Here is a 27,676-nt window from a genome sequence, read left to right as displayed (position 1 = left end):
ATAATCACTGAAGTTAGCTCAGAAGTGATTTCTTCCTATTTATAGACAATTGTGTGGTTTGGAGTTTGTATGAGTTCCAGCCCAGTAGGGAACAGCGCCTTGAAGTTAACTGTTTTCCAAGGCAAGTGAAATCTCTGGATTTATTCCAGAGTGATGTCAAAGGGGATTCACAAGCAATCTGCAGAAGCATTTGCTGCCCAAGCATGTGGTGTATTGAGCAACATTCCTTCCATCAAAGAAGAGCACTGAGAACAACAGTTAGGGAAAACCCAGAGCTCCAGATGCATAAATATGCATAGGCTCAAATTCCTTCGGTCTACATAAAGGTACTCAGCAAGACAGAGGAAATGTTAGTAGTTGCATTTATTGTTTGCATATGCAGCACTATATTGTTAAAGTAAGTTCATGACGACAGAGAGTGCTCTGAAGAGCAACCTTGAAGAAATTGCAGATCAACATCATAAGAAAGAGGGCTAGAGAGTCAAGCTATGCCCCTCCCTGCTCCCACAGGGAGGACAGGATTCTAATTTCGAGGCAGCTATGGCACATAAGCCTCAGCCAGGAAACACCATTTCACATATCAGGGCCTACGTTGTTCCACATATCCTCCTCTAGAAGGTATTGTACAGCTGGGGGCAATGTGATTGATGGGTAACTTCTGCCAATCAACCACATGAAGACTGGGGGAATGGGCGGCCAGATGAAGCGGCACAAAATGAAATCCATTCAGGGGCCCAGTTGAGGCAGCTGGTGACCCAGATTCAAACTTTATTCTACCAATTGGTTCTTGCACTGCTCATTTGGATGGCTACCACAGTCCACTGTCACAGGGGTGTGTGTAACCAGTCTCAAAAATATTTTTTGGCGGGGTTTGCCGAAGTCAGGGGAGGCAGGTTATAAAATGCTCTGTGCGAACAGTCAATGAGGCTGGGGAGGAAAGAGAATTTTTTGGTGTGGCACATACATACCATGCCACCAGCTGGCTATGGGTCTGGCAGACATGTCTTCCAGCCCTTTCTTCCAAGTATGAATGGGCAGGCATTGTGTCTTCTGAGTCCGTGTCCTTGCATTAAGCCCTAATGCTACAGAGGGCTGTAACGGGCAGGGGATGAGTGTGGTATGACTATAAAGGCCCCAGTCTGTAGCTAGGTGGTTCAAATGTTCATAGATGAACATTTATAAATGAACATTCATAAATGAACATCCATAAATGTACAAGCCATAGCTGAACATACAGCTGCCCGAGCATGAGTCAGATCATGAATCCATCTAGCTTAGTACAAGCTACACAGACTGGCAGGGCTCTCCAGAGTTTCAGACAGGAGTCTTTCCCCAGGATTGACTTTCTGCGTGCAGAACACTTGCTGCGCCTCTGAGCTACAGTTCCTCTGAGGAGTCATCCAGCATTAAGATTCTCTTCTGGCACTTCCCATCTAAAACTGTTGCCAGCTCTACCTCCAAAAGGTAGGCTTTGCCAGGGAGGGCAGGGGCTGCCTCTCCATTTCCCCGCGGTGGGACTCAAGCCACCCTCCCATTTCTTATGCTGCTCTTCCCCATTGAGCAAGTGTAGTCTTCTGTGAATGTGCAAGTTGCAGCTTCTTTTCTTCATTGTTCAAATGACATGATTCAATTTATCCAATTTAACATTTGCATACTGCATTTTTAGAAGATGATGTATTTTAATTTTCGGCCAAGGAATAGCCTACCATAAAAGGTGTGTGTGTGTCCCTAAAGGTGCCTCCCTTGCCACTACCTTGAGATCAAGCAATGAAGGTACATTTAAATATAACACAGAGATGTCAGCCATGTCATAATAGCTGTAACTTGGCAAATCGAAACTGAAGGATATTTTCTGGGCTCAGAAGAGACCATGTGAAGAACTGCATTAATAGCACCATCTGCAGGAACAGTACTTGCTAGACAACCAATCCTTCCTTACTCCAAATGTTTGCCATTCAACAGTGTTGCTAATATTTTCTTGAATTTCTGAGGAATGTTCATGTCACCAGAAACAGAAAGCAAACTTTTTATGTTTTATGGGGAATGGGGGGCGGGGGGACTGCCTTTTCATTAGAGCTCTCAGACACACTACATTAAAGAGCTCAGCTTAATTTCCCAAAGAGCTTTTCTACTTGCTTGCCTAAATGAATCCAGTGCTGTAAGCAAGCAAGCAGGACACTTAGGAGGAGGTTATGTTTGGTTTTATTTTGATATAAGCAGCAGCATATTCTTTTCCTGAAGGCAAATGCGGGCATTAAACATACACAGTATAGAAATAAAATGGCATGACTACACCTGTGCATATATTGGATACATTCATCCACTAAGAACTGGAGTGAAACAAAGACTTTCTTCAGAGATATAGCAGATCACTGTCCCTCTTGGTGTTTCAGAATAAGTGAAGTTGAAAGTAGGCTCAAATAATTTGGGACAGAATTTGCAATATTATTCCAAAACACAGCACCTATGCAAGCCCTAGACATTCCATGGGGCTTGCACTTGTAAATTGCACTTTCATTTACAGCTAACATAGGAGAACAAAACTGCCCAAGTATGGACTTGGAGTCTAGGTTCTGTGCAAGCAGAATGCATGGAATGGTTCCAGTAGAGAGCAGTGTGGCTCTCCTCTCTCCCACCAGGCTACCTTGGGGGCCACTGCTCCCTTATGGCCTCAGCATTCACTTGAGGCAGAGGCCTCTCAGCATCTTACAGTGAAGCATTCATGCACTACCTCCTCCCTAGGGCCCTCAATATGTGGGGGCAGCCATAGACAAAGGAGCATAGTAACAGTGGCGGCAGGAAGGTTCACCTGGAAAAGTTAATGGAGCTGCTCTATGACCTACTATCTTGCAGAAAACAGGACTGTACCCTTGATGTCAGGGGCACAGGGAACTCACTGGTGGCCAGGGGACAAGGTTCTGTTGGAGGCTCCCTTTCAAAACTGCTTTGGGCACGCATGCATTAGCGTGCACAAATCATGCCCCCTGCGTCAATGGCAGATGCAGGGGGCGTGGCCAGTGCTGGGCCACTCAGCCCCGCTGCAGAGTCTCCCCACAGTCAGTGGTTTGTGGAATTGTGGTCAGGGAGCGCCTTTCTCTGCCTGCCTCCAAGAAGCGATTCCATGAGCCACTGACAGGGCGACTCCACAGCAGGGCCAAGTGGCCTGGCACTGGCCACGCCCCCTACATCTGATATTGACACAGGTGGCATGCTCACTACCAAGAAGAGGATCCTTTTGGACCCTCTCCTGATCCTTCCCAGTCAGTGTTTCATTGAAATGGAAGCTGACTGGCTGAGATTCCCCCCCCCCGCCCCCACTCCTCGGGAGTGAGGCAGGGCAGAAAGTCCCGAGCTAGCCAGCGTTTCAACAAAACACTGGTTGCGAAGGACAGGAGCATGCCTTGCACTCCAGCCAGCAAGCACTTTGTTCACTGGTTGGGTGTGGGTGTGGGTGAGGGGGTACCTTGACACCCCCAAACCCTGGAAGCCGAGGGACGCTCGTCCCCACCCCCCCTTGCTCCGCTGTCCCCATGTACCAGCTGGACGTTTTCCAGATTCTGATTTAAAAATGCCTATCTAGATAAGAAAGCAACCACTTTTATACAAAAGAATATTTTGTTGTAAAAAAAGATACAAAAATATTAAAATGAAATCTCACAAAATTAAAATACATCATTCAATGCAAAAAACAAAAACACACATTTCTTTTTAAATTAACAAGAAAAATGCCGCCTAAAGAAGAGCCATCAATGCAACTGGTCTATAGGTCTGTGGGTTTTGTGTTTTTGAGATTTTCTCCATTTTGGTGCAGTTAAGAGCACATACACCAACCTTGCCTTTGCCTTGACATCTTTACAAGGAGTGATGAGCTAATACTTGGATGGTAGCCCTTGATATCTTATTTTCTCTCCCGATGTCTATGAAGCATGATTAATTAAATATTTGTTGCTCAATTCCTATTCTGTGGTTTGTCAGTTCTCATAAAATCAGTTAATCCAGCCCGGTGGGAAGCATCTTCAACCTCTGTATGATTGTGCGCCAAAACAAGAAGTATATTAGCAGACAAGAATGAAAATGTTGCATGTTTTAATCAAGTCCTTTCAGGGTTCTCTCAAGCTCTCAAAAGATCTCTTCTTGTTTGGGATGAGCTTCAGTGTGTCTTACCAGACCTTCAATGTTTTGGTAGCATAATGGACAACTGCACAGAATTCTGAAACACAAAAAGCAGAACACTGAGAACAAGCTCTACCATACATAATCATCTAAGGCTTTTAACTGTGGAAGATACTAGGCCTGTGCATTTTCTCAGATTTCAGAATTGGCCCAATATAGGTTATTTCAGAGGCTATCGGAGATAATTCTGATATGAAATAGGGAAGCCAATATTGAATTGGAATTATCCATAATGGTTTGGGGATTTTGAGAACATTTTCAATAAATCTTTAGTATGTTGGAGCCCAAAATGGTGGTGGAAATAGAAAATGGAGTCCACATTTTCCCCCCCACCCCCGCCACCCAATTGCGGCTGGGGGTAAAACCCATCTATCAGCCTGTCTAAGCTTTTATTTATTTCTGTAGCCAATTATTTACTTACACATTAAAAAAATGAAGTGGTAGATTCTCGGATATTACATTATTTCCCCTGTGATTCTCAGATGTTACATCACTTTTTCCAGGGTTCTTGGATGTAAGTACAATTTACAGGTTACTTAAAAATGAAAGGTGGTTGGATTTAATTTAAATTAAATACTGAATCCTGCCATCCGTACATACTTGTGTTCCAAGTTCCCTGCCTAGTCATTTTCCCCCTGGCAATTTCTCCCCACCCTCAAAGACTTCTATAGGAATTTTCACTGGCTTGTGGAAAGGAAATCCAATACTCAATTCGAGATCACTGTTCTGTAGGGTCCAAAGGACTCGAAGCCAAAATCTATGATTTCAGATAGGATCTGCTCTAAAATGCACAGGCCTATAAGATACATAGTTTTATAAATGGTTGGCTATTATATACAGCTAACTTCCCCCTTAATTTTACCAATTTATCTAAGCCCACATAAGCTGTTGATTGGGACAGTAAAGTAGCACAACAGACGAGGATTAAACGTTGGGAATAGGAGGCACTGCTTTGCACTGACTGGATTCCTAGTTCTCAGGCAGGTTCCAGATGGGGTCACTTGGAGACTGTTGCTTTCCCCAAGAATAGCTTCTATATGGAGACCTGCAGGGCTCCATATGGTCTCCAATGCTCTTTAGTATCTAAATAAAACCACTGGGAGAGATCATCAGGAGATTGGGTGCTAGGTGTTATCAGCATGCTGATGACACCCAAATCTATTTCTCCATGTCAACTTCATCAGGAAATCGGATAACTTCCCTAAATGCCTGCCTGCAGGTAGTAAATGGGCTGGATGAGGGATAACAAGCGGAGACTGAATCCAAATAAGACAGAGGTACTGATTGTGGGGGATTGTAACTCGAGAGATGGGTTAGATCTGCCTGTCCTGGAGGAACAGGATCGTTTGGTGTACTTCTGGACCAAAACGTCTCTCTGGTACTTCAGATTGAGGCAGTGGCCAGCTTACCTTTTAATCAGCTTTGACTGATTCACCAACTGTGTTGGTTTCTCAAAGAGAGTGACCTTAAAATAGCACATGTTGGGAAACTCCAGGCCTGATTTCTGTAATGTGCTCTATGTTGGGTTGCCTTTGTACATAGTCCAGAAACTTTCATTAGTGCAAAATGTGTCAGCCATGTTGGTCTCTGGGATAACCAAAACAGACGATATTACCCCTGTCTTCAAATAACTACACAGGCTGCTGCTAAGTTTCTGGGCCAAATACAAAGAAGTAGTAGTAGTGGTGGTAGTGGTAGCAGTAGTAGTAGTAGTAGTTCTTCTTCAGCCTCATCGCTTATTAAAATAATCTGGGGAGGTCTGCCTGAGGTTGCCCCAGCTCATTTGGTGGTGAGTCAGGGCCAGGTTCTATCTATAGCCATCCCAAGGCTTTATATGTGCACTCTGCCTGGATAAGAGCTTCAACATTGGTGAGTGTTTAAAAAAAAAATAAATCTGAAAGACACATCTATATAACCAGGACTTTGGGTAATTCAAGTGGTTTTAAAATGTTTTTGTTTTAATTGCTTTGATGGTTTTAATTTTTGTGATTTGAATTTTATGTAAACCGGCCTGAGACACTGGGCAATATGTAAATATGTTTAATAATAAATACAGAAATTATTGGTTGAATATAATAGGGAGTATACTGCCTCCACAGACTGAATGATATTTCTGTTAGCATATTAAAAAGATGTCAGTAAGAAAATGAGGAGCTCATGATAGTCCTATCTAGGATACTTATATGCTGAACCATAGAATTAGCTATGTCAAAGATAGGAAAATAGTTAGATAAGCTATAACAATGTACCCCCCAAAATAAAGTCACTGAACTAGGTTAAGGATTTTAGAAAAAAGATATAATGATAGATTCACATATAAAGATATATGGTGGTATTAACATGCTTGCATGAGCGTGCGCGCACACACCCCTCAAACAAAACCCAAAACAAAACCCTAGACTTAATTCAGGGATAGGTCATTCATTTCCACTGCCAAGGTGAAGAGGTCTGCTCTAACCCAAAGGAACACCAGGGTCACATGAGGCTGTTTTTAAAAGATAAAATCCTGCCAATCAGTTTTTTGAATGGTACCAGATACTAAGATAACAGCAGATGTCAACTATTTATTGAAAAGGCTCTGTGCCCACTGCCCCAGGTCTTGGACTGCAGAGGGGAACCATGGACACAGGACCCCACTGCACACTGAGTTTTCCAGCCAGCTAAGAATCTGCACGTGGAAGCCACTTGATATATTTGTAAACTGCCTTTTGGGACATGGCTCTTCAAAGTGATTTACATATTAATAAAGAAAAGCAAAATGATCAGGGTTCTGGCTACGGCTGCTGGTGGCTTTTAAAGCTTCAGCAGGCCTGACGTAAATAATCCACAAGATAGATGACAGTAGTCGTGGGTGGGGCCTTTCCTTTGCTGGGCCACAGATGTAAGCGTGGACCCTGTCTGTCTGTCTCTCAACAGTTCTCCAAAGCCAGGTGTCCTGGCAGCTGCAGAGATGTAGATCTCAGCTTCTTTTGCACATAGTACAGTGCCCCTGGTTGGATCAGGGCAATATTGAAATTAAGATTTCTAATACTGGTATATTATGAATCAGTTCATGATCTTCCTCCCCTACCCCCACCCCAGCTGATCAAATCATTAATATCTAATTAATATCCTTAAAAATAAAATCCTTAATATCTAATTTTAAAACTCCAGGGGGTGGGGGTGGGGAATCTAGGAGTTAAATTAACAGAAGAGACCACAGAAGTAAAAATAATTAAGGAACTGAAAATATAGGGCAACATACTTATACTTTCCTGTATCTACAAGAATTGTAGATACGATGCAATAATTGTATTGTTCCAATTAATCAATCATCCTGATCATCAAGATATACAGTAACAAACTTTTATACCGAATAGTCAGTTATAAAAGTCATGGATTTCATGCACTCCCCACATTAAGGAGCTTCAAGAAATGTAAGGCAATGGTGTAACAAATATAAGAACTGCTGCACTTCTCTTTCTGAAAGTCAGCTAAAATGTTTTACTTGCTCTTGTTTTGTCACCCTGCTGCCCCTACCCCGTCTTTTGTGCTTTAGCAGAGAAGGAGATACACCACCAGAAGCAAAAATTCTCCCTGCTTTTTTTTTCAAATGGAAGCCATTCTATGATCATTACCATTTATTTCCCCTTTTTGATTTTCAGATTTTAGACTACAATATAGAATTAGAAGTAAATCACAACTAGTATTTCAGAAGTACGTGACTAAAAATCTTGAACTGAAACAAATAAAACCTTTTTTTTTCTTCACAACATAAAGTGATCTGTGGAATTCAATGAGACAAGATGCAGTTATTATTTTATGTTCAAGAACAAAGCAAAAAGAGGTGACTCCTTTGGGAAAAGAGGGATAGAAGGTAAACTGAGTAAGAAGGGCTATTCAGATTAGAGCCAAGTCAAATTATGAAGGGGTGGATGGTTCACAAACGTTTCCAAATCCAGCAGCCTTGAAGCACTTTTTTTTTTTTTTTGCTATTTTGAGGGTCAGCATGTGCAAAGCCAACTAGGCAGTGTACCCATCTTCCTGTGCTGCACTGACAGGCAGGAAAATACAATGAAACACAGGGCACACAGAGACCCTTCCTCCTCCCACCTCCATTCAGAGTGTGGGTCAAGAAGACCCTTAGACTGAATGGAGGAGGGAGTGAAGATGGCTAGAGAAGATTTGGGAAGTTGCTGCATCTGTAGAATGTCTGCCTGAACATTTACTTTAATAACTGGCATTTTAGGGGAGCACTTGAACAGATGCATCAATAGAAAGTGTTTGGGGAAGCTGCTTCTCTTGCATTTCTACCTGAACATATCTCTCCCCGTCTAACGTTGAACTGAAATATCAAAGCAAAATTCCAAGTGCTTGGAGCCTTCTTTTTAAAGGCAGCATAACATACAAGACTGTGCAAAGTCTTTAGTACTTCCATGGTTCAGAAATTAAAGTTACCAACTTAACCTGCAATTTCCACACTTTTTGGTACATGAGTGAATACTGTAAGCATCTTAATTCTCTTCTTAAACAGAAAGCTTTAATATTTTAATTTCCTAGGGTTTTGTAAACAAACATCAGTCAATTAGGCCACACTAGGTGTGTGTGTGTGTGTGTGTGTGTGTGTGTGTGTGTGTGTGTGTGTGTGTGAGAGAGAGAGAGAGAGAGAGAGAGAGAGACTATAATGCTGCAAAATTCTAGAATATTACAGCACTGCAGGGTGTTTAAGCCACTTCACCTATATTTTGTTACATCTACCCAGGATTGTGTTCTGCAGCTTAACAAAAGCTTGCAAAGAGGTTGTCTGTTAATTTCACAAACTGAGAGAAGTGGGGCAATTCCATGAAACCATTAGAAAATAAAATAATCCTTTAGAAAATTCATGGAGCACCAACGGTTATTGGCTAAGATAGCTAAACGGAGTCTCCATCTTCAGACGCAGTATACTACTCAATACTGATTATGATGACATATAATGGGACAAATGTTACATTAATCATGCTCTGTGGTTTATTATCATAATTTTGAAAATGGGTGCTCAGAGCAAGTTAAAAGTGAAACATGACACAGAGATTTGGTGCTGGATGTGGAGAGAGCACTACCCTCATTACTGCAGTTAAAAAAAACACCCTTGAATATGATGTAATGGAACCAGGGGACTTCATAACCTTAAAACTGATGCTGTTTTCAGTTGTTTTAGGGGTAAAATTCAAGAATGGGAAGGACACTCCCCCCATGAGCATCTGGTTAGGCTCCCCACTCTCAAGTCCCTACTCCACGCAAAGAGACACTAGCCTCACAGGCAGCCATTTTAAAAAGCAGAAGTCACTTTCTCAAACACTTGCCAGTACTTCCCCCTCCCAACTCTGCCCTCAAATCCTTGATCTGTCAGAGTCTGCAAGCTTAGCTGAATGCTTTGTCTGAATAGGGATTGCAAGGGCTAATGTGTCAAAAAATATTTTATGGATTGCTTTCCTCCAAAAAACAAAATCCATGCTCTTAAATGGATCTGCACTTTCTAGACAAAGTTAAAGGGGTGTGGGGGTGGTGGTGGTGGAGGTTAATCTTGGCCAAATATAGGTTGCCAACAAGTGTAATCAGCTTCTTAGGGACACACTTTTAAACTGATGTCTTTTGTCATTTCTCAGCAATTCTGTATGGCATTTAGGAAGGGTGTAGTTGCTCTGCATACATTTCAGGCAGATTGGACAGAGGATTTGGAATTTATAACTGTGCGAATGTTCAGGGCTTATATTGGTGGAATGCAGTTTTCATGCACCTCAGCTAGAATGATGATGATGGCCTTGCTGTGAGTAATGAGTGCATGTATGACTGATAATGGATTGTACCAAGGCAGTGATTTCAGAGGGTCTCAGGTGCAGGAGTGTAATGGAGGGGGGGACACACAGGGTCAGAGCACGAGTAATTCTTGGCTTCTCTGGCTATTGGGGTGGGCATGGCCACAGGGTCTGTCATGGAATTTGCAACTAATGACCTTACCCCTAATGATATGAACTTGTCTACAGACTCTTGTTCACATCAGGGAGGGCCATTTCAGGTCAGTTACTCACTATACTTGCCACCACCTATGTATCCCAGAAGAAGGGGCAAGTTTTGATTTGCACATAGTTCTCCAACTACACATCTGCATACTTATGTTTAGAAGGCATTCCCTTGCCTTCTTAGATGCAAGCTCTCTCTCTCTCCCTCTCTGCTTTATACTATTCCATGTTGCAAATCTCATCAATTTTCTATGCATGTCCGCATATGATATTCTGGCCATATTGGGTTTTATTAGTGCTCTTGAAGATCACCTGCTTCCAGATGTATCTGTCCATGGTTTGAGATTTACCTGGCAAGACCCATTTCCAGATTCTTCTGGTTGCTGCCTGAAGTTAGGTGATGACGACCAGGGGACAGGCCTTTTCTTTGGTGACACCCAGTTTGGGAAATGCCTTCTTTAGATCTGTTATTGGCACCTACTTTCATGAGATTCCAGCACCAGCTAAACATTGTTTTGTTCGCCCAAGCAGTTTAACACTATGCACCATTTTCACTCTTGCTGCTTTCAGATGGCTTTATTTGCCAAGCCAAATTTAAAATTTTTTTTGTGGTGGTTATTTTTATTTTATTTTATTAAGTTTTTATACCACCTCACCCAGATGGCTATAGGAGGTTCACAAATATTTTGCTGTTCTTATTTATTAGGTCCTGTTTTTATATTCTTTTTATGTTAAGCTGCTTCAAATACATTTTGAAGAGGTGGGGTACAAATAAATTAAGCAAATCAACCAAACCAACAAAAAATGCCACATTACTTTCAAGCTGTGCTGGGTTTCTGTCCAATCCATGGAACCAATCTGAGGTATAGCAGTAAGCAGTAAGCTAGTTGCTTTATTAGCGTTTTCTTTCAATGTCTTTAACACCTTGTCCACTGAAACCTGCAAATACAACAAGCCAGTCATTAAACTCTTGTATTTATTATGATGGTTGTGATTTTTGGAACATGTAACACTTACATTTTATATACCGCTCTATAGCTGGAAGCTCTCTAAGCAGTTTACAATGATTTAGCATATTGCCCCCAACATTCTGGGTACTCACTTTACCGACCTTGGAAGGATGGAAGGCTGAGTCAACCTTGAGCCCCTGGTCAGGATCGAACTTGTAACCTTCTGATTACAGGGCGGCAGTTTTACCACTGCACCACCAGGGGCTCATTTAGTACTTTTAATGTAATATGGTTTTATTGTTTATAATCTGTTCTATCCTAATGTATGTTCTTACCAGATTTACTGCCTCACACTATCTTATGCTGATCTTGGACCATAACAAAGATGATTGATTGATTGATTGGTAAATAGGGGTGTGCACAAAACTGCGGAGCTGCGGTCCGGCACCGGGGTTGGAGGTTCCATTAAGGGCGGGGGGAGGGTTTACTCACCCCTCCCGCGCTTTCCACTTTTGTCACCGTATGTACTTTAGTAATTGGGCAGCAGGATATCACCCTGCTGCCCCATTCTCCCCGCTTGGCTGCTCCGCTTAGAAATCGGGCGGCAGGATATCTTCCTGCCGTCCGTTTCCCCACTTGCCTGAAAAAGGCTTTGAGAAGCCTTTTGCTCATGCGCACGCGCAAAAGGCTTCTCAAAGCCTTTTTCAGCCAAGCGGGGAAACGGACGGCAGGAAGATATCCTGCCGCCCGATTTCTAAGCGGAGCAGCCAAGCGGGGAGAAAGGGGCGGCAGGGCGATATCCTGCCGCCCAATTACTAAAGTACATACGGTGACAAAAGTGGAAAGCGCGGGAGGGGTGAGTAAACCCTCCCCCCGCCCTTAATGGAACCCCCCACCCCCCATCTTCCCGAACCGAACCACTCCGTGTCCGGACCGATCCGGAGGCTTATAGAATAGCCTCCGGACCGGTTCGGGCACATCACTATTGGTAAACCCCTCCTGTATTCTACCAAAGACAACTACAGGGCACTGTAGTTGCCAGGAGTCGACACCAACTCAATGGCACACTTTACCTTTACCTTACATTTGTGCTGGCTTCTGTTGTAATAAAAGAAGTACTCTGTGATTAAACATCGGCCAAAATATTATCAGCTGGAACAGGGTTCATCTACTACCACTAACCTCAGAGCAGGGGTGGCCCATGAACGCGCTTCCGGGGGCGGTGGGTGGCTTCTTCAAGTGTAAATGGAGCTGGTGCTCCATGTTACCCAGCAGCCCCCGTGGTGGGGAATTGCCTCCGCCATTCACCTGGCCGCTGGCAGGGGCTCACCTCCGTGGGAGCCAGGTGAGTGGTGGAGATGATTCCCCGCCGTGGGGGCTGCTGGGAGGCATGGAGCACCAGCTCCATTTACACTTCAAGAAGCCACCCACCGCGTATACAGTATTGCAACTGACAATATAGTACATTTGTTACAGAGGGCCTTTGGCATTTAAACTCCAGAACTCTGAGAAAAGGTATTCCATTTTTTAAAAAAGTTAAAAACATTATTTAAGACAAACAATTCTTCATGTTTTGAATACTCTGACAGCAGACTTTATTAGGGGTAAATATAACTTTGAATTTCCCAAGACATGTCCTAGTGTAGGTTCCCATGTTAGGATCATCCACTACAGGTGGGTTCACATAATCCTTGTGATGCTGGCTAAATGGGAAACCAGAGATTAATGGTTCTCAACCTTAAGGAGGTCAATTGCCCTGTGGTATTTCCCAGTCCCAACTTCCCTTGCAAACCGCAGAGTACACTCCAACAGTGTTGTGGTTTGAAAGATGACCCTAACTGCATGGAATAAGACACTGAAAGTTAATATATATCTGTTTATTTCATTTCTGTATGGACAAAGCAACAAAAAACAATACAAACACCCACCCTACATTATTATTGACCCCATACCAGTGTCCCCTGCAAGAGGGATTTCCAGATGTTGTTGACTACAATTCCCAGCATCTCCAACTGCAATGGCCTTCAGCTGGGGATTATGGGAGTTGTAGTCAACAGCATCTAAAAGGTAAAGTGTGCCGTCAAGTCGATTTTGACTCTTGGCGCCCACAGAGCCCTGGGGTTTTCTTTGGTAGAATGCAGAAGGGGTTTACCATTGCCTCCTCCCACGCAGTATGAGATGATGCCTTTCACCATCTTCCTATAGCGCTGCTGCCCGATATAGTACCAGTGGGGATTTGAACCAGCAACCTTCTGCTTGTTAGTCAAGCATTTCCCCAGTGCGCCACTGAAGGTGACTCAACAACATCTGGGAATCCCTTTTACAGGGAACACTGACCCATATTTTTTGCTGCTGTTTTATTACTGTACAGTACTGCCAAAGGAAAATTCTTCATGAAGAGATTGTTCCCCCCCCCCTTTGCAGGTGGAGTCATGCTCAAATCAATCCACCCAGCTTGTTGTTTCTACAACTTATGTGGAGCACATTCAACCCCAATACTGGATTTGTGAAGTTCACTTTTTTGTTCAGGTGAGGGTTAAAACCTCCTGCATTTCCTATTAACCTACACAAAGACAGACCTTTTTGAGCTGCAAAGCTGCCACAGATATCCCCGGGCTTATCAGTTGGACCACAGTGTGGTTATTCCCTCTCTGTTTTCCTTTTGCCTTGCCCTCCCTTCCCCACCAACATCTTGGCTCCTGGAGATTCCTAAACCTAGGAATAAATAAACTTTCAAATACCTCCTCAGGCAATGAGTGACAGATCATGCTGAAGAGATGGGCCCTGGACTCCTATTACAACTTGCAACTACCCTTTGCTCTTCTTTGCATTACTTTCCCACACTAAGGCCATTTCCCCTGGCTCCATTGGATCAACTCTCTTCTTTCCTAAACCCAATTCCTCTCTCTTTCCCAGGTTCCTTAAAAATAAAATTATAAAAAGCATTCATCATTCCTTTGGGAAAGTCCAAGGTCAGAAATTTAGATCCAAGAGGAGGCATATGGCTAGAGATGTCTTGATTTAGAGTTATGCAATCATTTATAGTCTCACTGAAATGCAACAGGAAGAGTCGCTGTGCATGTTGCTCCCAGATACTGTAGAAACCTTCACACTGGACCCCCACTTTTGGGATTTGGCTTAAGATACACGGTTGTCAACTTCAACTTGCATCCCGAGTGCAATTTCTCTATTTCATCTTCCTCCCTTTAAAAAAGAAATGCTATTTCTTGTTCTTAAAGCATTTTGATTATAAAAAAATATAGGGTTGTATGGCATTTTATCATTCCAAAGCATTAAAAAACAAGGCTCGTTTTTCAGGAAGATCCACTGGTCTTTCCTCCTCCACCTGTACAGTCTGTTAATTTTACAATGAAGATAATATTCTGTACTTTACGGGTGTGTTCACACGATCATCGGGAAGATGAACGTGTGAAGGAAGAAAGCCAGCGTGGTGTAGTGGTAGTACTAGGACCAGGGAGACCAGAGACCAAATCCCCATTCAGCCATGAGACTTGCTGGGTGACTCTGGGCCAGTCACTTCTCTCTCAGCCTAACCTACTTCACAGGGTTGTTGTGAGGAGAAACTTAAGTATGTAGTACACTGCTCTGGGCTCCTTGGAGGAAGAGCGGGATATAAGTGTAAAAAAAAGTCTGGTTCCTGGGGACAGTATGCTCCCAGTTGATGTGTCATGCGAACCAGATGAAGTCCAGTTTCAGAGGCTTCTGCCCAACATTCTACACCCATTTGTATCCAACATTTGAAATTGGATGCAGAACACTGGGTGAATGTCTGGTGGAAAGCTTGGGAACCCAACTTGGGTGGATTTGTATGACACACTCAGTTCGAGAACACACTCCCTGGAAACTGGAACCCCCAGTGATTGTGCAAACCTGCCCAATGCAAGTAGCTCATTGTCGATGGATATCCCCCCACAACTAAAAACGAAGAAGGGTAGACTTTAAAAGGTGCCAAAAAGAATTGTTTGCCTATTTACGGAAGCACTCCCAGTTTTAAAAAACATGAATATATGCAGCTGCCTACTGCCAAGTCAGACTATTGGTCCACTGAGCTCAGTATTCCCTACCCTGACTGTTGGGAGGGTCTTCTGTAGAGATGGGTCTTCCCCAGGCCTGCTTCCTAAGATAGGTTGATCTGGAGATGATGACAGAGACTGAACCTGGGACCTTCTGCATGCAAAGCAGGTGCTCTCCGACTGAGCTATTGTCCCTTCTCCTTTTCTTGACTTGTTTGGAATATTTTATGGCTTTTCATCAGGAAGCTACTAGGGATGTGCACGAATCACAATTCGGAGCATGATTTGTAATGCATCCCCTGTTGGCATCACATGGGGACAGCTGGGAGAGAGCACTGCCGGTACGTGAAGGCAACTGGGAGGAGCGCCATCAATTCAAGAAGTAGCGCTGAGCTGCGGAGGAGCAGGTATGCACCTGCTCTCCTCCATTTTAAAGGTGCAGGGGATGTGTTACAAATCACACTCCGAATTGTGATTCGTGCACATCCCTAAAGGTTACTTATGTCTTCTAAATAAGTTTATTTAACTTCAATAAGAGCATTTAATTTTTCCTAAACTTGAAGTAGGACAGTTAAAGAATAATTATCATTTCTACCAGAATGTTTCCACATAAGAACTATTGTTCCTGTGCCATGACTCACTGTGGTTTTATTTCTAGGATCCACTCCAAGCCATCTGCATAAGCTACTCCTGTGGACATAGGTTATATATGGAAACTAGGCTCACATCTGTCCTGAATAGCTCAATGGGATTGGCTTTCAAGCACTTCTCTAGTGACTAAATTGCAAGTTAGTTTCTTTAACAGTAGATCATGTACTTAGATGGTTTCTAGGATAAGTATTTAGATAGTGCTTTAGGATGACAATATTATCATCAACCACAATATAGGGTTGACAATGAGAGACAGTAGGTTGCCTAAGGACACATACTGGGTTCATGGATTTGAACTGGAATTTCCTATTAAATATCTTAGCCAAGAGAGAATCTATATATATCTCTATATATAATTCTCTAAAGCATACCCGTGGCTAATCCCGTGCGTGGCAGTTCTCGTGAGAGTTCGCGATAAGAAGCAACATGGTGATTGGGCAGTGGAGATTCCATATGCAGTTAGGGAGGAGGAGCCTGTGAGAGCAAAAGCACCATGGTGATTGGGCAGTGGGGATTCCATATGCATTTAGGGAGGAGGAGCCTGTGATGGTTAAGGTCAGTTGGAATGCAACTGCTACTGGTCAAAAAATGTTGTTGATAATAGGAGAGGAATTATGGATAGTGGGCAGGGGTCTGCAAAGAGAGGAGTCGTGAGGGAAGAAAGAGTCCCTTCAGGAGAAGGAGGCTGTTGTGTGAATTAGATGAGGAAACAAGATGAACAAGATCTGTTAACTCAGGAAGGGGGAGGGGGGAGAGGGAGGAAGAGTGAGTGCAGGAGAGAGAAAGAGAGAAAAAGGGGGGGGGGAAGAGAGAAAGAAGGAAGGGCGAGGGACGGGCCTGAGCCTGTCAACAGCCTGAGGGGAATGAGTGGCCATGGTGGCACTCGCAGCAAGGAAGGGTCCAGTCTACCACTGCTGCTATTTGGGGCTACTGAGGTCATAGGTGGAGGCAGGCAAGGGACGGGCCCAGGCCGGTCAGCGGCCTGAGGGGAATGAGCTGCCATGGTGGTGGTGGCAGCGAGGAAGGGCCCGATCAACTACTCCTGCTGCTCCTGTGGGGAAGAGCAGGAGCAGGGCTGCAGCTTATCTAATAGGCACCAGCAACGCCGCAGCCGGGACCAAGAGGGGTGAGGGGGATGGAGTAAAGGGATGAAGGAGAGGGATGAGGGGGATGGAAGCAACCAGATGGAGGAGGAAGAGCAGGATTGTGTCTCAGGTGAGGGTGGAGAGATCTCTGAGGTGAGTGGGGCTGTGGCAGGGGGTGAGGGGAGCAATCAAGTACTATCGCACAGATGTTCTGTGCAGGTTAAGCTAGTTACACAATATTGTCCTCTGTAGATTCTATTTTGAGGTGATTTGACCTTAGCTATGCAAAAGATACTCTGATCTTCTAAAATTATCTACATATGGTTTAGAAGGGATCCCTCAGGCTTCATCACTCACTGGCACATCATCGGTTTTGCCTGAAAGCATGATAAAGATACAGCTACTTCTGATAGCTCTTGAAAACTATGCGTATGCATATGCACGTACAATGTCAAAAACCAGGGGCATAGCAAGGTTGGAGTGGGCCCAGAGACAAGATTTTAAAATGGGTCCCTCGCTGATATACACAAACACACTTCACAATATATAGTGCACTTACACTCACATCCCCATTATGAATATGGTGAATATCTAGTTCACATTGAATCTAGTTTTTTTACTCTCTGCTACTGCCGATCTCCAAGAGACTCAACATAATTCATAAGGGGTGCAACACGGGTGGATGGGGAGTCATGTGACGTGCCTCTGGGGGGCCCCTCAAGGCAGTGGGGCCCCAAGACAACTGTCTCCCCTTGCCTAATGGTAGTTACACCCCTGTCAAAAACAGAAAAACTCAGATGAAAGCAGGAGCTTTTACTTACTGTTTCTTCATGTTCTTTCCAACAGTCATAGTCAGTTGCCATAGCAATACTTGCATAGCAGATTCCGGCTTCCTTTGCAAGAACCACTTCAGGGACTGTAGTCATGTTGATAACATCTCCCCCCCAGATGCGAAACATCAGACTTTCTGCTCGGGAACTGAAACGAGGCCCTTCAATTGTGATCATTGTCCCTTTTGAGTGGCATTTAATCCCAAGCTTCTTTGCAACATCCATGAGAACCTGAAGACGGGTGGGGCGAGGAGAACCATACAACAGAAATGACTCATTTACCAGTCATCATGAGTGGTCATTTAGGCCCTGTCTATATATGGACAGCTTCCACTATACAAAGAAATTATACATCTATTCAATGACTGCTGGTGGTGTCTACTTTCATTTTAGATTGCGAGAGACCTTTTGGGACAGGGAACCATCTTATTTATTTTTCATTTTTCTATATGAACTGCTCTGAGCACTTTACATATCACAAGGTGGGACTGGAAAGAGAACCAGGATAGAGTGGCCAATAAGCAGACCGAAATACTGCTTGACAAAGTGGCAGATGGTGAGGGGCAGCGAGAGGTACCTTTTAAAAGGCCCCCCTGCCAGCATCACTCTCACCGGCCACCACTGGCTTGAAAGTAAGCAAAACCAAACAAACAGAAGGAAATAGGTTTTCCTTCTTGGATGGCAGGTGGTAAAAGCTGTTTACACCTTCTCAGCCACCACTTTGTGGCTTTTTAAATAATGCATTCCAATTCTTTTTAAACCATCGTCTCATCTCAGTGCTTTAAGAGACAAAACAAGGTGTTTTAATGATGACTGAAGGACTTACACATGTAGAAGCAAGTGGTCTCTAAAGATTAACACTGAGGAGGTTGAAAGCAGAGGTGGCAGAACCATGAAAGTATGGCATGGTTACAGCATTTATCTGGATTCTGAATACTAAAAGCACAATCTCAAACTGAAAAAACATTTTTGATTAGGACTGCAGTTAAAAGTAAGCTGGCATACAAAACTAGCATATTAGCAATGACTACAGTCTGCTTGCTTTATACTTTATGTGGCAGTTGAACTAATATTCCCTGCAATCAACATGGAAACCTGGAAGCGTAGGTGAGGCTCCCTAGACTTTGAGGAACACGCACTCGGGAGTGGCAGTTGGCCCATGCAACCCTCCTTCTCCTCTTTCTGAAGTGACCTGCTGTGGTGAAATGGACCATATGGGATTGATTATGTTAATGTATGTCAGACTGATATACATGAGGAATAAGTATATAGAAAAGGAGGAGGAACTTATATATAGACTGGGAAGTTGGACTACTTGAGAGAAAATAGAGGATATAACCATAAGTTGAGGAAGGTTAGGAAGGAGTTCAGTTTAATAGGGAAAACAGGACAAGTTATACAATTCGGTTTGAATGCGTTTTTCCTCTGTTTTGTTTCATATAAAGTCTAACCACCATTACTTATAATATTTTTGTAAAGTAAACAGTATTAGGATATATTTGTGTGCATTTGTCAGAAAATGAGCCATGGATACTGTTAACGAAATAGTAAAACCTGGTTATTTGTTTTAAACGGGTGTAGTTCTGGTTGGTAAAAGCCGTGCACCTAAAGCCACACCACACTACTGGAAAAAGGTTACCTTGCAGCAAGGGAGAAAGCCACAAGGAGAGGAACGAGTATTAAAACAGAAGCAGAGTGAGGCTACATATACACTTGGAGGTCTTTTTCCTGATAAGGAGTCATCAGTCCTTACAGGAAAATTCCCAGTAAAAGGGGGAATAAAACCAGCCAGTCACCATACATGTCAAGGCTGCTTCTTCTGTTACAATCTCCATAGTGAACTGCTCCTGGAACGTTACTGCTTTTCAGCGATATTTACAAAATCATACATAGGTATGCAGAAGATTTAGAAATGGCTTGGCAGATCCATGTTTAGCTCTAGAGCAGATACTGGTGGCTATACTTTGTGTGGCTATACTTTTTGTCAATGGAAACGATTCTGCAGGAGGATCACCATAATGCAACATATAGCAACATCCTAGAAAAACAGAGATGGACACTTTTTGAGCATCAATCAAATTACAAGTAGGATTGTGTGTGTCAGTAAAGTGAGATTTCCAGCTTCGGAAATCCCTGCTCCCACCACCAGGAGGCATGAGACTGTGCGGTGATGGTGGGGGCCCTTTAACTGCCCACTCAGCACTGGCACAGGGGCGGCTGGGCGGTGCAGCAATTCTTGGGGGCTTGTAGAGATGGGCAGGGAGTGATTCAGGGCAACCTGGGAAGCCCGTGTGGCTGCTGGGAGGACACACAGGCAGCTGGGGATGGTAGTTCTCCCAGCAGCCATGCGGACTTCCCAGGCTGACCTGCGTCACTCCCTGCCCATCCTCCCAAGCTCTTGAGAATCACTGTGCCACTCAGCCGCCCCCGCACCAGTGCTGGGTGGGCAGTTAAAGGGCCTCCACTCCACCATCACCGCACTACCCAAGACACTTGCCGCACATTCTGATGCCTCCTGATGCAGGGGGCCCCAGGGATTTCCGAATGTGGAAATCTCACTTTACCGACATGCACAGTCCTAATTACAAGCACGAGACATGCAAGAGGGGTGAGAGGAGCTCATCCCTCATAATCTAGGAATAGCACGTCTTTGCCTACATCAACCTTTGAACAATCAAGCCTATTTAAAACACTGATTGACATGCAAGGAGTTCTTGTGTACACCTCAACAAGAGCTCTTCTGGCTGCTGCTGCTGCTGCTGCTGCTGCTACTACTACTACTACTATTAATTCAATTTCTATACCGCCCATCCAAAAATGGCTCAGGGAGGTTTTTGGTTCTTCCCACCAAGACCTGGTGCACTTCTCAAGAAGCCAGTTCTAATGATCAGAAGAGCCTCTATAGCAACATTCATTGTCACAGGATTCGCTCACCCACTGCCCCCCCCCACCCCACCCCACTCCCCATTGCCAAATGGAAGTCTATGGCCACCTCATGCATAAGGTGGCCATAGACACTAAGGCAAGATTCACTCACTTCTCTGGTTTTGGCACAGAAGGGTTCGGCCATAGAAATGTGGCATACGCCTGGAAGGCAGGAATGGTTCCCATCATAAAAAGTGAGGTGCCTTTTGGTTGTCCTGTGAAGGAGAATGGAAGAGAGCAAACGTTTAGAGAACACAGCCTAGGGACCGACAGAAAAAGGATGTTGACAACATTCGCAGTCCCAATACAACTCCTTGCCGATTTCCCCCTATTAAAAATCAGCCAAGATCACTGTAGCTTAGGGCCCTGTGGCACAAGACCAGCTTCACAAGTACAATGATCACCTGTGGCAGCTGAAGAAGAAGAGGGAGCACCAAGTGTGGAGGCTCCAAGTGTGAGAAGAGGGATGGCTTTTGTACTGTTATAGATGTTACATTTCTAGAAGTAAGAAATATGGGATCAGAACATTTGGGAGGAAAGGCTGAAATATACAGATTGGCAATGGAGCATCTAGATAGGACAGGGCACAGTATGAAAGAGGGGTCTTGATCGCAGTTTGGGAACTCCAGGAAATAAGGAGAGCATGATTGTGGGCAAGAGACTGGATCAGGAAAAGCTTCTGGGGAGGAAACAAAGCACCAGCCCCCGGAGCTGGACTTGCACACCGGAATGGCTCTTTCTGTAGAACAGGTCTGCTCAACCTAGGCCCACCAGCTGTTTTTGGACTACAATCCCCATAATCCCAAGATACAGTGGTCAATAGCCAGGGATTATGGGTTTTGCAGTCCAACATCTGCAGGAGGGCCAAAGTTGAGCAGCCCTGCTGTAGAACGTATAACCTCTGATCCAGTTTCTCTAACAAGAAATACCATCTTCTTCTCTAAAGAACTATAGATGGAGTTTTAGCAACTGAAAGCTTTCCTTCTCTCGTTTGTTCTACTGCCAAAATCCAAGCCAAAACTATTCTCTGAGCAAAAATAAAATACAATAAAAAGATCAGCACCTGGTGACAAGGCACAAACTGTTCATGAATAATATGCAGTATGATATTTCCATGTCATACTGCAACTCTATCTGCAGCTGTGTTGAGCCAACTAACTACATTTTGCAAGAAAACTCACAGAAACCCTTCTCTTTCTGTGCACCACATTTATACGTTTGGAAAGAAAAACAAAGAGGAGAGGAGGAAGGGAGATGTTGATATCATCATCATCATCATCATCTCCTCAAGCTGAATGGTGTTGATTAGAGTATTTATTTATTTTATTCAATGGGCAATAATTGAGTCTCTCTCATATTCGGAGTTAAAGCTAGGACAATGACAGTGGATTAAGAACAGATATTTGCCAGCTATAATTCATGCTCACCATTAATCCTTCCACTCTCCTGTTGGGGAGAGGAAGGAGACTCAACATTAGGTCAGAGAATTTCCCTCCAGGCTCAAACGGAAGACAGGGGATCTTGCTAACCTCCCACTGACTCTCAAAAGCCTTGGAACATAGTGAAAGATCTCCCCCTGTCCTGGAGCTTTTGTAGAGTCAGTGTGAGATTTGACAGATTCTCCACCCTTTCCTAGGCTCAGAAGGGCAGATGATCTCAAGAGAGTTTCAAAAAAAAAGAAAAAAAGAAAAAGAATCACATTTGTTAGCCTAATTAAAAACTATGTGTAGTACAGCTTTGTAGGTGATGTATTTGGGAATGAATCAGAATGACATCATTCACACATCAAGGGTAATAATGCTTGAGGAAGAAGGGCCCTTCACAAGTCCTAGATCCAATTCAGTGATTGTCAGATCTTGTTTCATTATCTTAAAATCTCCTTTGCTTCTTTACCTGTCTATGAACTGGTCGATAATGACAATATCTCCAGGCTGAATCTCTTCTCTTAATGAACCGCAGGCAGTAGTCACTAACAGATGAGTGCAACCCTCTTCTTTCAGTGCCCACAGATTGGCACGGTAATTGATACTTGTTGGCATAATTGTATGATGCCTTCCATGCCTATGGGGACAAATGTGGAGGGGAAATGAATTAAGTTAAAATGCAAGAGAGAAAGACACACTGGTGAGAAAATTAGGAAGCTGAGGTTGCTTTGCAGTTTTGAAACGGAGGCACCAAGTTAGGGGGTTTCTATGCCCCATGACCTATTTATGGACAGCTTCTCATGGTGGCAAGTATGTAGGAAGGAACTGCTGGTATGTCTGCTGTTTTGTGTGTTGTCTGAACCCGCCAATGTCGGTTTGACCATTTTGGGTTCCTTTCCACCACCTGACACCTGCAACCAACATTTGAGGTTGGGTGGCCAAGGGGATCCAAAACTGGCAGGTTCAGATGACACGGAAAGTGGTGGAAACATCTGTGAGTGCTGGGAACATGCATTTCCTCCTGCTTACTTGCCGCCATGATGTGTGAACAATGGTCTGGTCTGGTCACAAATGTAGAAATGCAGCCATACCCACAGGCACGCACCTGACAGCCATGCCCCATAGCCAACTGCCACACACCCCCAATAGAAAACACCACCAAATGACCTCTTTAAATTTTCTGTAATTTGTGTTATTAATGCAGTTTTATGGCAATTGTTCCATTATTTTGTCTGCAAAACATGCAGGCTGTAAAAAAACCCTTCTTAAAATAAGCCTGTCCAAAGTATATGGGACTGTATTAGCACCACCAATCCGTTATATTCTGAGGGAATCAATTGAGATTAAAAATGCAGCCAGTTTTAACTTCCATGGGGTGCAAACTCATATTGAATTATAGAAACCAGTTACAAATAATTACTACTACAAATATATCATACAGTAAAATATTGTGGAACAAGACGACAGGACTCTGTATGTTCAGTTTGAAGTAAATCAGTAAACCACTGATTTTTAGTGAATTTTTGAAAATGTTTTTAAGAACTTTTTAAAAAAGTGTTAAAATGTTTTGTGGCAGAAAGTTACAAAAAGTTCTAGAATTGAAGCCCCGCACTGACAATCATTCAACCCCAATTTTGAGGAATTGCCCCTTTTCTTCATAGAAAAGTGGAACTAACTTTTTTTGCACCCCATGATATAGTTCTGGAACAGCTGGGCAGAAAATCCTCAAAATTCATATGGTGGTAGACATTATGGCAGCACAACATGTGTTGAATTTGAAGTCAATTGGCCCACCTGTTAATTTGTTGTTGTTTTTTAAACTCATCACAGAAAATGCAGTAATATTAGAGAATCCACTCCTTGTGTGCAGTTTTACAGCTTCTTGCCCAGCCATTCCAGAATTATAACATGGGGAGCAAAAAAAGGAGGTAGAACTCTGTTTTTTTTTTTTAACATGAAGGCACGGGGCAGTTTCCTCCAAATGAAGCTTACTTGAATTGATGGTCAGAGTGGGAGTTTCAATTAATGCATGTTTTGCCATGAAACAAGCAGTTTGAAGAACTTTTTAAGACTTTTTAAAAAATCACCACATTAGTCAACAGGCAGATTTAAAATTAAATCTTCAAATTAAACACAGATCGTGCTATGATCCTGTACTACCACCATGGGCCATATTAAAGTTTTCTGCTCAGCCATTCCAGAGTTGTTATAGCAAACATGACTCCCCCACAATCTCTGCCAACCCACAAAGCAGCAGCTCATGCCTTAACTCCCCCCGCCCTGCCCTACACCCTCAAATTAATCTTCCTGCCTTAGAAGCACAATGGCTGTGGTTAGTTCTCTCAGACTCCCAGTTAGTCTGGTCCCAGCCCCAAAGCGGCAAGCACCAAAAGGGCAGGCAGTGTCCACTCGCTCTGTTCAGGAAACAGAGAGCAGCTCATGCTCTGCTCATGGAGGAGGAGGACGACGAGGAACAGCCTGCAGTGTGCACCAGCAGCAGCCCAGCAACTCCGTTTAAAAGCCACGCACTTCTCTAAGTACAGGTAGGTAGGCCACGGGGTTTCCAGCAGAGCTGCACATGCTGATGGACTCCACTGAGGAAAAAAGAGAGGAGGTGATGCAGCATTCGGGGATCATAAGTGACTGATCTCAGTCACTCCAGCTCTTGGGGCAAGGAGAGTGCAAGCTGGCCATGGTTAGGTGCTTCTGGGGGCCAGATGGAGGGGAAGGTGAGTTGCCTGATGATGTGCATGCAGAGTGGCAGGCTGAGCTAAATGGCTGGCTAGCTATCTTGGGGATGCGGCTGGCTGGGGGACAGTGGCACACACAGCAAAGAGGCATTCTGGCCAGAACTGGTGGGAATCACCAGGCAAGCTCAAGCAAGCCACCCGCTCATGATGGTTGCTGTGTGCCACATGGAAATAAATAGTTGCTGCGGGTTGAGTCCTGGGACTCAGGAAAGCACCAGGCTGGTGACCCGTCCTGCACCAGCTCCACTACATCACAGTGTATGAAGCTGCTCTATGCAATTCACTCCCGAAAATGGCTGGGGACCAGGGCCGGACTGCAACGGTGGGAAACCACATCCAGTTCCAGACCTGGAGAAGTGTTCTCTAGTGAAGGGCCCTGAAGCGGGCTCCCAGAACTCAAGCTTGGAGCATGGCAGGCAGAAGGTATTGCTCTGCTGATTAGGCAAGGTAGTAAGGTTTGGCATCTAGTATTTACAGACAGGTGCTTGGCCAAACCAGAGGCTCCAGGCTACTTGGCAAGTTCAGGAACAGATGCTGCGTGCGTGCGCGCGCGCGCGCGTACACACACACACACACACCACCCTTGCACATTTGAAGCTATGAGGGTCAAGTACATAGCATTCAAGGTAATCCTCTAAGCTAGGTTCCAGTTTCAGACCCTGAAGTCCTTAATGCTAGGATATGAGTATTTTCTACATGCAGTCTTTAGCTTCTGAATTCCTCCACCCCAAACACTCAAGGCTAGCCTTGACCAATTTTCTTGGACTCTAAGAGCCAGCCCCAATATTTATGAGCCAGACAATGGCCACTTGACAACATTACCAGACTTAGTGGTGGACATTTGGATGTGTGTGTGTGTGTGTGTGTGTGTGTGCGCGCGCGCGCGCAAATGGGCTTCTCTTTATCCCCTTTACAAGTAGCTTACTTAGAACAGAAACAGACTACCTGGGCCAAATAAACATTTTATTTATTAACACTACCCCTGAGTATCCTAGTCTAAACACCACATTTAAATTTCTAGATGCCATGGCTCCATGGTAATGGGATGTCTCAAGCCCTGACTCCAGGGAAGTAACATTTCATGTTTTTAGTTCCTTTTATTCATGTATCAACTGGGTACGGCAATGGTTAGGCTGAAAATTTCCAAGGCTTGGAATCTGGAAGGACAAAAAACATTCAAAAGGGTGGGAGGAAAGAGAGAAGTCGTCTAAGTGAATAGACAAAATCATAAATTATATAACCCTGTTAACTGAGGAACTTCCTGCATATATAATCTATTCCTCAGCATTACACGTGTCTTTAGAAGACATGATTGCATAGTTTCATACAGTTATGGCAAACATCTCATACAACGGTAACTCAAACATGATTTGAGGAATCCACATACCTGGCTAGAAGCACACAGTCAACATTTTTTATCTTTCCCAAAATTAAAGCATCTGATGGCTGCAGTTAAAAAAAAACAAAAACAAAGAAACACAGAAGCCACTAAATAAAAAGCATTAAGGGATATTTATGCATGATCATGACAAAGGGAAAAAATACATATTGAATTTATAGGCTGTTTTTCTGCACAGTGCAAGTCTTACAGATACCACATTCAGAGATAGATAGATCTTGGTCTGAGACAAAAGCGAGAACCTTAGAGCCACACTGTGTTCTTTGGGAACATCACTTTTAAAAATAGGTGGCTCAGGAGAAAGAGTTGTCCTCTTCCAAAATGCCAGTTTATTTCAATGGGGAATGTTGCTAGTGGAGCAAAGTTTATAGACATGACAATTGGGTGCTGTGAGGCATTTCTGATTGGGTGACTGTGTGGAATCTAGATGCGCCGCACATCTCTGGGAAAGGCAAATATTCTATTCCCTGGTAGCATGAAGGGGAACAGAGCTGATCATGCCTACTGTCCCTCTTAATAGAAAAGCAAGAAGCACAGTCTGAAACCCTGGCGCACACCAAGACTGGATGCACCTAGTGAATGCATCCAATTCACAAAATAAGCACTGTATGTATATGCCCTATGTCCTTCCAAGTGCAAGCCTCACAACTAAGATGGCAACTGAACAGATCAACTTCATATCTAGAAACAGCTGCTGTGGAATTAGCATTATTGCCAGGAGATCACAACTAAAGCTCCATTCACACGTTATGTCCAGCACTTTGAAGATGAGTGTGCAATGTACACAGGTACAGATCTGTACACAGGTTCAGTTATTCACATGTTATACTGAACACAGGAACAGCAGGACACTCCCTGTCGCTACCATTCATTTTAGGTGCCTGTACCCAGATTCATTTTAAAAATAAATCTAGGTACAGTAATTGACACCTGTACACTTGTAAAACATGATGTCTGAGTGAAAAAACCCCAAAGATCAAACACTGGGCGCATTCCAGAAACCTATGCTAAAAGGTACACAATGAATGAACCAGTGAAATCTTCATTTGGCTCACAGACCAGAGAGGTACATAGTGAGAATGAATGGGATACTTCAGGCCCTCACTCAAACCCAGAGTGCTGTCACCACAAATTATTTTTGAGCCTTTATTAAGATTCCCAGCTTGTTGCATGACACTGTGGACTGTTTGAGAAACCCATGTCTGAGCATCAAATGCTTTGTGCAGCTACTGAGAAAGCAGTTCTTGTTTGCGAGTGCCTTCCAAGCAAATCCAGAGGACCAGCGTCTCCTGTATGCACGTCCCCTGAGCACTCCACTCAACATCTGAGGTCCTGCTGCATGTTCCTCTCCCAATGGAGGTGCAGCAGGTGTCCATGGAGAGCAGGGCCTTTTTCAGTGGTGAAGGCAAGCCTAGGGAATGCTCTTCCCAGAAAGGCCTACCTGGCTCCACCGCCGAGTGCCTTCAGGTGCTCC

General features: G+C 43.9%; 1 protein-coding gene across 1 annotated transcript in view; it reads right to left on the bottom strand.

Moving 5' to 3' along the window:
* Positions 1-2,185: 2,185 nt before the first annotated feature.
* MTAP (methylthioadenosine phosphorylase) overlaps positions 2,186-27,676 on the bottom strand; it is a 52,671-nt gene continuing 27,180 nt past the window's right edge. Inside the window, exons 3-8 of the mRNA XM_053301708.1 lie at positions 26,191-26,249; positions 22,523-22,690; positions 20,742-20,844; positions 17,696-17,935; positions 10,971-11,093; positions 2,186-4,210 (exon numbers count right to left, since the gene is read on the bottom strand). Coding sequence (XP_053157683.1) covers positions 4,172-4,210; positions 10,971-11,093; positions 17,696-17,935; positions 20,742-20,844; positions 22,523-22,690; positions 26,191-26,249 — 732 coding nt within the window. The 3' untranslated portion in view covers positions 2,186-4,171. The remainder of the gene's footprint in view (positions 4,211-10,970; positions 11,094-17,695; positions 17,936-20,741; positions 20,845-22,522; positions 22,691-26,190; positions 26,250-27,676) is intronic.

The sequence above is a fragment of the Hemicordylus capensis genome, chromosome 2 (assembly GCF_027244095.1).
Source record: "Hemicordylus capensis ecotype Gifberg chromosome 2, rHemCap1.1.pri, whole genome shotgun sequence".
NCBI lineage: Eukaryota > Metazoa > Chordata > Lepidosauria > Squamata > Cordylidae > Hemicordylus > Hemicordylus capensis.
This window is presented reverse-complemented; position numbering and strand designations above follow the sequence as displayed.